Genomic DNA, 14,898 nt, shown 5'->3' with positions numbered 1-14,898 from the left:
GTGCTTTTTTTGTCCAGCTGTGATTCTTTATCTCTTACCCCACAGTCCTTTTCTTCACATTAATTCTCAGATGTGGTTTAGTCACAGAGCTTAACTATTATTTTCTTGTAATCAAATAGCTTATGTGCTGTTTGTATCAGTCAGTTTTCCATCGCTGATAAAGTACCCAAAAAAACAATTAAGAGGATGAAGGATTTATCTCAGCTCGTGGTTTTAGAGGGTCTGGACTGTGTTTGAGCTCAAAGTAAAGCAGAGCATTAAGTTAGGAAGCCCATGATAGAGCTTAGATGTTCCCATGGCAGCCAGGACGAGGTCAAAGACAACATACCCTTGAAGGACATGCCCCCTTCCCCTTGTTTCTTCACTTCCCAGTTGTCCTCAAATTGAATGTCACAGACACCATTCAGCCCCTTCCTCAAAGCCCAACTCTGATCATGATATTGGTGTTCAGCCTTTAACACATTACTTATTTTGGAGTAGTGCAAATTCAAATTATAACACTGTTCTTATGAATTCAATAAGAGGTAAGCTGCCTCTTGGAAAGACTCAAGTTGTGTTGGTCAATAATCATGAATGAAAGTGACCCTTATATCTTGACATGACCCAGAAAGATGAATATCAGATACAGATATGGCTGTCTAACATGTCATTGAATCTGTTATTCCCACACATGTAAACATGATTAAATTAGGTACTATGTGGTTTGAGATTTTCAGGTTGTTGAAATTTATATACAGCTGGGTATAGTGGCACATACCCTTTATTCTCTGGCTCAGGAGGCAGAGGCCAGAGGCTCACCATGAGTTTGAGGCCAACTTGGTCTACATAGTGATGTCAAGAACAGCCAGGGTTACTTGGAAAGACCCTTGCCTGGTCCTGATGATTTTTGTGAAGTGATTGAAGTAGCAATCAGTTAATGCTTTCTCCAAATAAGGTGCATCCATCAGCATCATGTGCACACACAAACTTGGAGCCCTAAAGCAGATCCTTCAATTCAGAATTAAAAGGGCAGGTGAGTAAGATGCAGTGCCTGCTCTCAAATATGTAACTGCAGCCAGGGTGGAGCTTTGAGAACCAGCCATCACTTACACAGTGCAGAAGAGAGGGTTGGAGTCACTTGCAGAGCAGCTTCTTCCCCTGGAGAAGCAGAGTGTAACCTGGGCTTCTAGAAGTGGAAGAAGCCACTTTTGGAAGGCTGGCATTATACCATGAAGGAGGCCCGGGGTAGCGAAGCCCAGGCAAGGAAGGCTTGGCGTGTGGGGCATTCGAAGACAAGCAGCTACAGGAAGGGATTGTCGCCTGTTGTTCATGTCCGTGGTGCTTACAATGAGTTTAGAAAAGCAACGTAACTTCTGTGTGTTTTAAAGAATTGGTTCCCAAGGCCAGATGTACGTCTTTTATAATTATTTGATGTATCATCTCCCTAGCTCCCGCACTAAAATAAGATCCCACTAAACTACATCCGCAGTCCTTTTTGAGTTTTATTCTGTGACAGAGTCTTGATAAACTGACCACACTGATCTCAGACTTGCTATCCCTTCTGTGCCTCAGCCTCTGGGACAACAAGAATTACAGGTGTAAGCCAGAGTAACTACCTCTGGCTGGTCTTCATTGTTTTGTTTTTAAACATTTCTACCCTTTTTTCATGTAAGATGGCATCACACATAGAATTGAAAATCAGTAGTGAGTGATACATCCCACAGCACAGATTTATTTGGACCAAAAAAAAAAAAAAAAAAAAAAAGAAAAGAAAAGAAAGAAAGAAAAGAGACAGTTGTATCAGTAAAAGATCACTAGAGGGTTATAGACTGTTTGCCCAGACACTTCTTGACTTGGACAGTGCTGAAGAGGAGAGGTGCAGAGTTCAGATCCATCTTTATTTCTCTGGGTACCTTTGACCCAATGCCAGTCATGGGGATAAAGTATTGTAGTGTAGTAGTGACCACACTGAAAAGATGTTTTTTTTTCCTTTTAAATAGCAAGCCTAATTTTGTTCTGGGCCTGTACATGCTGTGTCAACTTTCTGATGATGTCCTTTATTATATTTAGATGATTTAGAAAGTCTTCCACTAGCTCCAAATAAATTGTAACAGCTTCGATGTGGCCATTTGGGAGAGTGATTGAAAAGCTTGGCACGACAGAACTGCCCACGTGGGATATTGTTGGTTGTGTCTTTATTTGGTCATATTAGAATGCACTCTCTCTGGCACAGGAGAGCTGTTTTGCCCACACATATCTTCATCCGTGTTCCAGCCAGGGCCTAGCTGGCACACTGGATTCCAGAGGTCACTAACAGGCCAGGTCATGTCCACTCTAAAAGGATCTTTCACATGCCCCTAGGTTCAGACAGTTTTGAAAATTCTTTCCCGGTTGGAAAGAACAGCTTTAGAAACTGCCTAGGTTGTTTAAACTTTACCAGCAGGATGGCTTAGTGGATAAGGGTGTTTGTGCCAAGCCTGACAACCTGCATTTCTCCCTGGAACCCATATATAGAAGGAGAGAATCAATTCCTGCAGAAGTGTGTGTATGTGTGTGTTTGCATGCGCTCGTGCACGTGCACACATACATAGAATGGATAAATATTGGCAAAAACAATGTGGAAAATACTAACTTGGTTTCTGGGAACTGTGTTATTTGTATTTTTTTAAACTTCTATTTGCATTTATCTTGTGTAGAATTTATCCCCTTGCTGTAAGTTTTTGTGTCTTCACGCTCTTCTGGGACATCTTTCTTTCTAAGCAGCCTCTTCCTCTGGCATAGGAGCAGTTTATTCCTTCTCAGTGAGATTCAATCAACTCAGGGGGTTGAGCAGGAGGGAAAAAGCAGGGCTCATGTCCGGTTAATCTGGCCATGAACTCTATCTAGTTGGACAGTGAACTTAAGTGATTTGTTCACCTGGATGTTCAGTGACCAGAGAATCTGTGTCTAAACCTCTAAGTTCAGCCTTGCTCTCTGCAATTTCAAGCATGCACAACAAAAATGCAGCTGTTTTTGGGCCCCCGATCCTGTGTCCAGCCCTACTCTTTGGCCTGGGCACACCTACCAACTCCATTATGTATACCCTGAAACAGCATGCATAGCTTCTTTAAAGTGACATCTTTCATACTTGGTGGCCTTTTGGATATGTGTACCCATGATGCCCTGGGAGGTTTCATGGTCGTTTTTCTAGAGAATGATGATTTGAGCCTCTTGATATGCAAGACTTTCAATAGAGTATTGATCCTTTTCACAGATCACCTCACTCTGAAGTCCTGTTGTTGTTCCTAGTCTTTATAAGTATATTCTTTACTTCACACAAATTAATTCATTTGACTCTTGTAGCAACTGAAAAAGTTACCCCGAAACTTAGCAGCTTAAGACATGTGACAGCTGCTGACAGCCAGCAGTTTAGGAGCAGTGTGGCCACTCAGGATTACTAGCCTTGGGATCTAACTTTTTGCCAAAGGCACCATCATTATCCCCAAAGCCTCTTTATAGCAACTGTTGAGTGTCATCTAATTTTGACAGCTCATCTTCTACCCTAGAGCACATGGTAAAGGAGCAGAACAGACTGAAATCCACACCGACCTTTTTGTCTGGCTGCCATACTCTTTGTTAGAAATGCATCCCCACACTGGGCAGGATGTCCCAGCACATGAACAGTTGGAACCCTGAGTTCAAGGACAGCCACACAGAGAAGCCCTATCTCAGAGGTGGGGGGAAGGAAGAAAAGAATAAAAGACGTGAATCACCACTGGCAGTTAACTGCTAGGTTGCATGGTAATTGCATGTTTAACAAGAAACCTTCAAACTTTTCTGGACTGATTATGGCCACCAGCAATATATGTAGGTGTTTCTACTTCTGCCAGCATTTCTCTTGTCATAATTTCTTGTATATGAGATGATACAGTCAGCGGAGGAGCTTAAAGTAGTTATAAAACAAGTAAAGAATGTTCAGAATTATGAACAAAAGAATTATGACGCATATCCTTCCAGGCATGGTGGTGTGTGCCTTAACTGCTGCGCCCCGGACTTGGAGGCAGAGGCAGGCAGCTCTCTCTGAGTTCAAGGCTAGCTGGGGGTTGCACAGTGAGATGTGATTCTATCTCAAAATAAAATAAAATAAAATAAAAATTACATCTTGAAAAGAGGAGTATCAAATAATTGTAAGCATGACTTAAGATGGGAAACCTTTTGGAATGGAGAGGTGAACCTACAGCAGACAAGCACATTGCCCTCATGTGACTTTTAAAATTTATACAACACACTTCTAAAATCCATGTAAAAAGTAATTGCTCGCTCCTTCTTTGCTTGCTTGCTTGCTTCCTGTATTCTCCCATTTCTATTAGGATATTTGTGTGTGTGTTTCACTAGCCCAGGGCCCCTTTATTTGTCTAGGCTTAGTAGCCAGTGAGCCTTGAGATCTACCCGGTCAGTGCTGGGATTGTAAGCGCTCCTCTCTATATTTCCCCAGCTCTTATTTTACGTGGGTTTGTGGATCAAACTCAGGTCTCCAAGCTGTCCCCAGCCCTCTGGATGTTCTTAGGTTTGTGTGGTAGCTTGTGGTGGTTATGTACCTGGGGAGGGGGGCTGGGAAGAGAACATGGTCTCATAGCCTAGACAGGCCTCTCTACATAATTAAGGATGACTTTGAATCCATGCTGCACCAGCCAACATCTCCCAAGTGCACCACCCACACTTGGTTTATGTGACGCTGGGCATCAAACCCAGGGTTTCCCACATCTGAGGCAACCACCTGCCAACTTCAGCGACTTCCCAAGCAAGACCTTTCCTTTGTTTTCTGACTCCTTCCCAGTTCTTGAACTAAGGCTTGCCTTGGCTCATTTAGTTTATTGTACAGATAACCTGACACTCTCTTGTGGGAATAACTTGCACTCCGAGGGTGAACTGAGCTGGCACTGAAGGACTTCAGCTGGGTGTTGGGTAACTACCACGGTAACCCTTTTCTACAGTTTTCCACACTTGCAATTCTTGCATCTCCTAGTGCGAAGATGCTGAAGCACTATGCATAGTTACTGGGGACGCCTTGCAAACCCCGTTGGTGCCGGAGTGAAGTACCTGTCAAAACACTAAATGCTCTGGGCAGTGTTGGGGGCATATTCCATTAAGGTCCTTTAAGTAGCCATAAACATCTCTGTGTTCTGTCTGGGTTTGCCTTTTCTGTATAGTTTGGGGTTTGTAGAATGACTGTTTTCCTTAAATTTGCCCTGTGAAGAAAAAGTTACCCAGTCTCTGTGCGGAAGAAAGGAAGGGAGACTTGGGAGTCAGCATGGAGTCTTCTTATTTTTTGCTTATCTTTCACACTGTCCATCCATGAGAAAGTCTGCTTTGTGCTATTCTTTCGACATTGTTTTGTATCCTCTAGGGAATTATAAGGCAAAGCACTAGTTACAGCCTGCTACTTTAATGTGGGTGTTCTAAAACAATGATTTAATGGTGTAAGGGGTATTAGAATGAAGAGTAATGTTCTGTGGGCCAGTGGGATGCAGCAGCAGAGCACTGGAAAATTGGTTAAAAGAACTACATGAAGCCAAAGCAAGCTAGCAACAGGACCCATGCTAACTTCATTGATGGAGTTCCTAAAATGTGTTATATGTGTATACGTGTACACACACACCTCCTATTTACACTAATAACCCCCCAATTCCTTATTTCCTGTAGCACTACAACTTCATTTGTAATGAGGATATAGTGCTCACGAGTGTGAACACTTTTTTTCCTTTAGATGGCCATGGGGGGACTTAGCAATTAAAGATAATGAGCCATGTGATAAGAAAGGTCAACACTGCACACGGGACTTGATCTCCCCGTTGCTGACTTGACTCCATTCCCTGTGCATGTTTCTGCAGTGCTCAGGCCTCAACTTGTATGAATATTCCTTCTTTCACGTTGCTCCCTTCTTGCCCTTAGCCTTTTAGAACTTTCTGGGCACCTCAGCATAATGCCAGGGCATACATGTGTTGTTGTATGGATTGGGTGGACCCCACTTGGTGTCACTTAGGACAAACACTAAGAGATCTTTTGAAATTAGGGAACAATGTTTGGGTTTCCCCACGTCATTTAGATATACCAGGAAATGCATCATAACAACAATACAGTGGCCTTTTCACCCTGTGGTTACTTGATCCTTGTTCCTTTAGTAGCTGTCCTGAAAATACTTTCCCAGGGGATGGGAAAGAAGTGTTTAAGTCTGGTGTTAGGACATTGTCAGGCTACCGGCTCCATCCTGAAGCGGGTGACATTAAGAAACTGGAGTTGGAGCTAGAGAGATGTATCAGAGGTTCAGAGCACCTGTTGCTCTTACGGAGAGCCTGGGATTGGTTCCCAGCACCCACACTCTTGTCCCACAGTGACCTATAATCCAGTCCCAGCGTTATCTGGAACTTTCTTCTGATCTCTGTAGGCACCAGACATATGCATAGTGTTCATACATACATGTAGGCAAAGTATTCACACACATGAAACACATCTTTTTTTTTTTTTTTTTTTTTTTTTTTTAAATCTTTTAATAAAAGAAGAAACTGGAGCTTGACAAAGACTGGTGGTCACTTTCTACTTGGCTGTAATGAGAATCAAATGCCTAGGAGACCATTTTAATACTTGTGAGTAATCAATTTTCATGGTGGCATCACATGAATAGCAAGCCAAAACAAAGCCTTCTTTGGCAATGGCCTCTCTCTCTCTCTCTCTCTCTCTCTCTCTCTCTCTCTCTCTCTCTCTCTGTCCCTCCTTCCTTCCCTCCTCTCTCTCTTCCTCCCTCTCTCCCTCCTCCTCTCTATCTCTCTTTCCCTCTTTCCCCCTCTCTCTTTCCCTCCCTCTTTCTCTTTCCCTCCCTCCCTCCTCTCTGGTCAGTCTGTATGATGTTGATTGAATGTATGTTTTCAGGGCTGACTGTTTGGTATTAGATAACTGAGAATACTCTAACCATTATGAGAGTGAGTGTCCCTCCCCACTCAGTGCCCATAGACTTGATAGTGCTTAGATGAGCTGAAGTTGTTCCTTCCACCCACCCCCACACTGCCCTCTGTAGCCCTGACTGACCTAGCACTTACCAGGTTGGTGTGGAGTGATCTGAGGAGGACCAGTCTTAAAGAACACGGTACTGGCAGAGACCATGCTTAAGTCACCAGTGACCTTTTCTGATTGGTTTGCCTTCGTCTTAGTTGTAGATGCTAGGAAACACTGACTTCCCCAGTACATACCTGTAATGGCATACACGCCTGTAATGGCAGCACCTGGATGGTGGAGGCAGGAACAGCGAGCGAGAGTTCAAGGTTGCCCTCGGCTACGTAGTTCCAGGCCAGCCTAGCAAAAGAAATCAAAAAGAAACTTGTGGTCAGAGTTGAAAAGTGAGTCATGTTACACAAACGTGGCTGTTTTGTTGTTTTTTTTTTGGGGGGGGGAGGCTAGGTAAAGCCTGACCCTGTGGATCAAGGATGAACAGAAAAATTGGGGGTGACAAGATCCAAAAACAGAAGTGGATGTGTAGTTAGCTATTCCATGTTTTTTTTTTTTTTTTTTTTTTTTTTTTTTTGAGGGAATTCGAGGCATTAGGCACCCCCCCCACACACACACACTCATATACCAGCCATGTATGGTGGAGGAAAGTTCTTTCTATCCCACCTTCCTGCTGTTGATATGGGGGTGACTTGGTATCTTGCCCATCTTTGAGCATGTTGTGACATAAAAGTGATAAAAGTACTATTCGTGGACTACATAACAGTTCTGGGCTACTTGCTCACTTGGTAATTATGACCATTCTCTGACCTCATATGTCCACACACTTAGTGAGCATATGTGCACACATCTGGCACATGGAATCCTGTGTGTTGATAATGTCAGTTTGGGAGGCTGAGGTCAGAGGGTTATGAATGTGAGGCCAGCCTGTACTATCTAGTATGACCTTGTCAAAAATGAAAGAAAGAAAGGTTAAACTTGGAGACAACTAAAAATTTATAGACGGCTAGATAAGCAGACCCATAGAAAGGAGAAAGTGGCCTTTTCCTGTAGTGTGATTTAAACTCCATTTAGAACATTTGGAGATGGTCCTTGAAGCCATCAAACACAAAACATACACAGAGTCTTGGGCAGATGTTCATCAGGAGTGACTACTGGTTACAAATGTACACTACCATAAGCCTGCCCACCCCTCCGAGTTTCCCCTCCCTTGTTAATAAGTCATGAACCTGAAGTTCAGCTGTGGCCTCTTCAGTGTTGCTAGATCCTGGCTAAGCTACAGATGCTCGTCTGTCCCCCTACACAGTGGTTTATTCAGTCTTCCAGGCCTATTGGGACAAAATGATGTAGTCCCACCCACAGGACCCATGGGATGCTTTGGGATGTAGCTGTCAGCAGCTTCATTCTCTTTGACTCCTCTTTGTCCTTGACTGAGAGCTGTCTTTTCCTGCCCCATGAAGGGAACACGTGTGTGTTGAAGGCATACTGCCCAGCACATCTGTGCCCACAGACAGTGTGGGACATAAAGGGCTGTCTACCTTAAGTCCATGTGGCAGCATTATTTTCAGGGTGACAGGGGTTTCTTGGGGTATTAGACTTTTATCTCACTCTTTGGTTTCTGCTTGCGTTACCATGTGACCGGGCTAAGCTTCCTGTTGCCATAGGTGACAGTTAGTTTATGACAGCAAGCTCCCTGCAGATGAGGAAATCTTTGTGACTGCCACACACTTATGAAAGACACCGCACATTCAGTGCATTGCTATGTGCTGACCCAGAAAGAGAGTGTCGGTGAGAGTTGGGGATGAGGTCTCAGATCCTGTGACTCTTTCCCTGGTTGCCACAGAGAAGCAGGACTGAGATTTAGAAAGTTGTTTGTTAATTATCTGGATTTTCTTTTTTGTGCAGCCCCCACCCCACCTTCTTTTAACGAGACTGATTAAGTTTACCAAATCTGGAGTGACTCAAAGGGTTGTAAACCCATCATACTCTCGAATGTAGTAACCTTTAGTTGAGTGCCAATGGGTAATGTAAGTATTTCAAGAATTATTTCCCCTCAGCAGTTCCTTCCTCTGCACTGTCACAGAAGGAAATATGGGAGACACTGGGGTCATGTGGTAGGCTTCGGAGATGGGGTTGGCTTTCCTAGACTCCAGAAAGTGCCCTTTCTTGTCTCTGTTGACAGGAAATGCCAACCTTTTAGTTGCCTTCAATTTGAACAAGAGTTGGTTTTGAGCCTTTGTGTTTAGAGACAAATTGCAAAATTGGGCATACCAAGATGATGGGTGAGGTCATTCTGTATATGTTTCTCATACTGGTTAATAATAAAGCACTGTTGGCCAATAGGAAAGGAAGATAGGAGGGACTAGGAGACAAGGAGGAAATAGGAAGTAGTAAGGAGGAGCCAAGATGGAGAGTCTGGAGAGAGCTGGACGCCAGCCGCCTCCCCGGTAAGAGAAGGCCATGTGAAGATACATAGAAATGGGTTAATAATTAAAGGCAGAGCTAGCCGATAAGTAACAAGTAACCAGGCCAACAGTATTGTATCAAATACAGAGTCTCTGTGTGTTATTTGGGGCTGGTGGCGTGGTAGCAGGACAAGACCGGACAGCAGGCGGAAAAACCATACTCGTTACAAATGGCGCCCAACGTGGTTAATAGATATGCATAGTTTGTTTTGGAATGGATTTTCATTTATTGATACAATTTAAGGTCAATTTTGTCATATGTATATTTCTCCTCTTGTTTGTATAGCTTATTTAGAAATGTAATGTATAATGTAGTACAGATTATAGATAAGTACCTATGATAGTCAGATATTATAGTTAAGTTAGTTAAGTTTTCTAGATATACAGAGATGTATTTGAGATGAATAGGCATTCTTCAAACCTTTCAAAGACCTACAGAATATGGCATTTAAAATGATTTAGGGTTTTACTTGACAATGAGACATAAATGCTCCTGGTAACACCACCTGCGTCAAAAAGGAAGATGGACATTTAAGAAACTCATTATGGAGTTTACTTCCAATACGGCAAGACTAGCCATTTGGACAAGATACTGCTCTTGTCTGGAATGTTTGACTTTGTGCTGTATAAACTGGACATGCAGGACTCACAGAAAAGTGACTGCTGATTCAAGATGGACATTGCTACAGAGTTTCTGCTTCATGGAAGAGTCTGCGAGACAGTATGTAGGACACAGAGAAAAGTGACTGTCAAACTGCCAATACAAAAAGACAGTTTAAAATTTCCTGCGTTGTTGAAGAGTCTACTAAACACACTATGGCCTATGGGCTGAAGATGGAAGATTACAAAAGAACTTCGGGTGACCAGGCAGTGAGTTGTCTCTGTCATTTCTAGAGCTTATATATTATCCTTCTGTGGTCTTTAAAGGTGTTGAAGACAGATAGTTATGGTTATAGTTCTCATTAGTTAGGATTAAAAATAAGTTACTTAGACTTTAGACACACAAAGATAAAATAGATGATGAAATATTTTCTTCAAATCTTACTAAATGTTAATGGACTAAATATTGTTAACTGTGATTCTTACTCGATAACTATTGTATAATATATTTTGCTATGTTAAGGTTAAAACCCTTCTTTTTATTTAGACAAAAAAGAAGAGATGATGGGTGAGGTCATTCTGTATATGTTTCTCATACTGGTTAATAATAAAGCACTGTTGGCCAATAGGAAAGGAAGATAGGAGGGACTAGGAGACAAGGAGGAAATAGGAAGTAGTAAGGAGGAGCCAAGATGGAGAGTCTGGAGAGAGCTGGACGCCAGCCGCCTCCCCGGTAAGAGAAGGCCATGTGAAGATACATAGAAATGGGTTAATAATTAAAGGCAGAGCTAGCCGATAAGTAACAAGTAACCGGGCCAACAGTATTGTATCAAATACAGAGTCTCTGTGTGTTATTTGGGGCTGGTGGCGTGGTAGCAGGACAAGACCGGACAGCAGGCGGAAAAACCATACTCGTTACACCAAGAGTTGGATTTTTTTCCCCTCTCCTATATATAGCAATTTCTTACTGAACATTAAAACAAAGATCTTTCACATCTCAGTCTAGAATACTTACCTAAGGCTTCCTCCATAAACATGAAATTTGTGTTAATACAAATATTGACCTTTTCTAATTTCTTAAGACAATCCAGGTAATACATCAAGGCAAATCTCAGCTTAACAAAAACCTGAAGTGTTTTATCCAGGCATACTATAGGATTTGTCCGTAATCCCAGCACTTTAGGGGTGGATGCACCGGGATCATTCAGGGTCATCCTTGGCTGCATAGCAAATTAAAGCCAGCCTGGACTACATGAAACCATGTCTTAAAAACTGCAAACACCTTCATATATAACAACGTGCTAATGGACTGTTATCATAGAATGAGAAAAAGACAAAAGCTGTTGTAAATCTCAGCTGATTTTATAGACACTGGCATCTATATTCTAAAAGATGGTTTCCCTGTCTAATTATTTTTCCTTGCACATACTTCACTTTTTTTCTATTTCACTTACATATGTGTGATCATATGATGTGACAGAGGACATGTGGGAGTGGTTCTTCCAGAACACACTTGGTGGCTAGGCATGGTGGCAAGTGCCTTTCCTCTCAGAGCCACTTTGTCACTCCATTTTCACACTTATTTTTTTTATTGGTGGTATAATCTATTATGTTACAGATAACCCTGAACTATATTAAGTTGCCTTTTGTTCCTAATCCCCTGGTATCTAGTGAGTTCTGTTGGCAAATTGCCTAGCAAGTCTATAAACCTCTTTCTTTAGAACAGTAGTAGAAATGTTAGTTATTTGCCTGGGTGAGTCCTCAAATATGACCAATAGATACCACAGCACAATGGCCTGCTGGGAAAATGATGTAACTGTAAAAAAAAATGGTCTGTAAATCATACTTTTCCCGTCCAAATCTTCAACCCAGTTGATACTCAGCATGAGTTAGGGATGCGATGGATTAATTCCATGTCCCAGGTTATCCTGGTCAGAATGGCCCAAATTGCTGTTCAGTTTCTGCCCGGTGAGAAGGCAGGTGGGCATAGTGAATAGTAGAGTTCTTCATGTGTTTGTCAGTAATTTAACCTTTTCTAATCTTTTCCTCGGGAACTTTCTTTGTGGCAAAGATGAAAGAAGAAATGAGAAACATATAAGAAGTTTGGTCAACAAACTTGACCCAGTTCTAGACTACTCCATCCAGCAACAGCAAAACACACATTGTTTAAAGAGCCCAGAGAATATTTGCAAGCCAAAACAAGGGGTGGAGGAGAGATTGATTTTGTTTTAAGTCAAACCATAGCTTGCTATTCGTATCAACAAGTTCTTGGATTGGTCCATCCATATAACAGAATACTACTCAGTAAAAATTGATAGACTTTAACAATATGCATAAAATTAACTTTGTGTTAATATGAGTGAATTGAGACAAATTTCTATTCTGTGGTTCTGTTTCGACTTTGGGATACACATTAATACATGCTGATCAGCAATCCTAGCAGGGTTGGTGGGACAGGGCTGGAAGGATTAGAGGAGTATATGATGTCAGGGATGGTGGCACACACCAGTAATGCTGGTCAGTACTAGGGAAGCTGAGGATGAAAGATTGTGAGTTCAAGTTCTACCTGGTCTGTGTATGGAGATACTGTTTCTAAAAGGGTAGGGGGAGGCATGAGGAAACCATAAAGGTGATGGATTGTCTCAGTTGTGATGATTTTACATGTCTGTGTGCATACACAAATCCTACATTTTCAAGACACACAACATAGATATTTAAAACAAACTTAAAGAAACCAGTCAGGATTCTGAGATTGCTATGTAACTACAGCACGTGTGAACATGCAAACAAATGGCCTGACCTCATACTGTGCCGGACCAATAAAAAGACCATATTGATTTTTGGTTCTGTACATAACAACCATGGAAAGTGTTAGAAATCTAGCGTATCTTCTCCCTCTCTGTCATTTATGGATGGTTAATGATTGTACACAATGTCTTAATGAGGCATGCAGTGGTGTTATATCAGTCTGAGTGGAGGAAATGAGAACTGGGAGCTAGTCAATGCTTATTCCAGATTGGGGTAAGCCAGGAGGCTTGAAATGTGTGTCCTATGGTGTGACCCTAGGTTCCTTGTGTGGTCTGGCCCACCCTGCCTGTAAAATACACTCTGCGGCCCTGCACTTCCTACCCCCATCTCACCCCCATCTCTCTCTCTCTGGTAAAATCATACCAATTCTTTTAGGTTCTAGTTCCAGTGGTAACTTGCTTTCTCTGGTTTAGCTAGAAGCCCGGTGTCAGTGTTATATACCTTAGGAGACATCAGACACATAGTGGTGCTCAGTGTGTGCCACTGTGTATGTTTACACACATGTCCTGATGACTTCTGTCATTGGCACCCTAGTGGGTGCTTTGATGGTGTATGTGCTGGTTGTGTCACAGAACACAGAGGAACGGCAGTCAGTGAGAGGAGCAGAGCGGGGCCTGCTGGCTCCTGCGGAGGCGCTAGGTACAATCTTAGTACTTCTGTGCTTATTAGAATAATGACAATTAACATCATTGAGGGACACGGGACAGAGTGAGAAGAGACCAAAGCAAGAGAAACCAAAGATTTTTACCTTTTTTCTTTTCAAACCTGCCATACTGCTATGGTTAGAGTAGAAAACTTTGAACTAATATTAAACTTATGGGGGGGCAGTTCATCTTGTCATAGAACATTGTTAGAGGAGTCCTGGACCCGTTGATGTATGATGAGGACTGGCCTCTGGGTTTCCCACACCCTTCCTAACCTGTCACTTTATTTTCTAGGTCCGGACCCTATTTGTCAGTGGTCTGCCCCTGGACATCAAACCCCGGGAGCTGTACCTGCTCTTCAGACCATTCAAGGTACGTTACAAATGTCTTGTTGTGGCTTTTAGAGGGGGGTGATGCTGGAGCCAGTGCCTGTAACAATCTTGGCAAAATGCAGTTAACATCAGATTTCTGGCATACAGTCTCATTGGGACACTAGTGTGGCATTGTCCTTTGGTCTCTGACAGTGAATTCAGAGCAGACTCCTTCTCACTGCTGTGCAGAGGCAAGTGGCCCCAGTATTCTCTATTCCATGTAGATGAACTTTAGTAAGCTTCAGAAGCTTCAGCTAGAGGCAGAGCAGAAGAGAAGAGTTCCAGAGTGGAATATTCTAGCTGTCCGGTAGAACACTTAGCTAATGTGTATAAGGCCCTGGGTTTGATTTTTTTTTTTTTTTTTTTTTTTTTTGGTCCCAGCATCACACCCTACCCCAAAATGGAATCATGAATTTAGGACCTGTGGGTTAAGGGAGGTTATGTTATCAGTAGGAAGATTACTGAAGCCTGGTAGAGACGGTTAAGAGATGGGGGATCCAAGATTAACCTGATTGAAAACAACTGAGAGACAGGATTCAGCTTGGTAGAGATGTGGCGATGGAGAGCCCGAGGGTTGGGAAGGAGAAAGATTCAGGAGAGAGCTAGATACAACCCCCAAAGATGCGAGGATAGTTGATTTGCCAGGAAGGGACTGTGTGAGTGTGGGGAGATGGCCATTCCCATAATGCACCAGTAGCAGTGACAGCAGTGACATTTGATTCCTGTTTTTTTGTGATCTCAACATGGTATGACCCAGGCAGTGCTGCTTTTACCTGAGTGAATAGCATTTGTCCTTTGCATCTGAGACTGTCAAGGTTTTAACCCTCTTGGATTTCTAAGAGAAAGTGCCCCTTGTAGAGTAGGAAGAGGCAGTGCTGGCTGAAGGCCTTGGATGGAAATGTCTACATTAGCCAGTTGGTAACTCAGTTTTCTGCTCAGAAGAGGTATGGATGAATCAATCCCTTTACCCTGTCAAAAAACCCAATGCTGAAATCAGGACCTTGGGACATCCCTAGCAACCTCCTTTAATTTCAGCCCAGGGCAGCTGGCCCT

At 42.7% G+C, this 14,898-nt stretch overlaps 2 protein-coding genes across 4 annotated transcripts in view; one reads left to right on the top strand and one right to left on the bottom strand.

Annotated features, from left to right (window-relative positions):
• Positions 1 to 14,898, bottom strand: part of Saraf (store-operated calcium entry associated regulatory factor) — a 735,200-nt gene that overhangs the window by 258,418 nt on the left and 461,884 nt on the right. The window lies entirely within an intron of this gene.
• Rbpms (RNA binding protein, mRNA processing factor) overlaps positions 1 to 14,898 on the top strand; it is a 146,614-nt gene that overhangs the window by 50,333 nt on the left and 81,383 nt on the right. For all 3 annotated transcript variants that reach the window (XR_007834368.1, XM_051182261.1, XM_051182260.1), the window contains exon 2: positions 13,769 to 13,846. Coding sequence is in view for 2 of the 3 variants with exons in the window: in XM_051182261.1 (XP_051038218.1) it covers positions 13,769 to 13,846 (78 nt within the window). In the remaining variant the exon portion in view is untranslated. The remainder of the gene's footprint in view (positions 1 to 13,768; positions 13,847 to 14,898) is intronic.

This window comes from Phodopus roborovskii, unplaced genomic scaffold (genome assembly GCF_943737965.1).
Source record: "Phodopus roborovskii unplaced genomic scaffold, PHOROB, whole genome shotgun sequence".
NCBI lineage: Eukaryota > Metazoa > Chordata > Mammalia > Rodentia > Cricetidae > Phodopus > Phodopus roborovskii.
The sequence above is the reverse complement of the archived record's forward strand: the minus strand, read 5'-3'. Positions and strand labels throughout refer to the sequence as shown.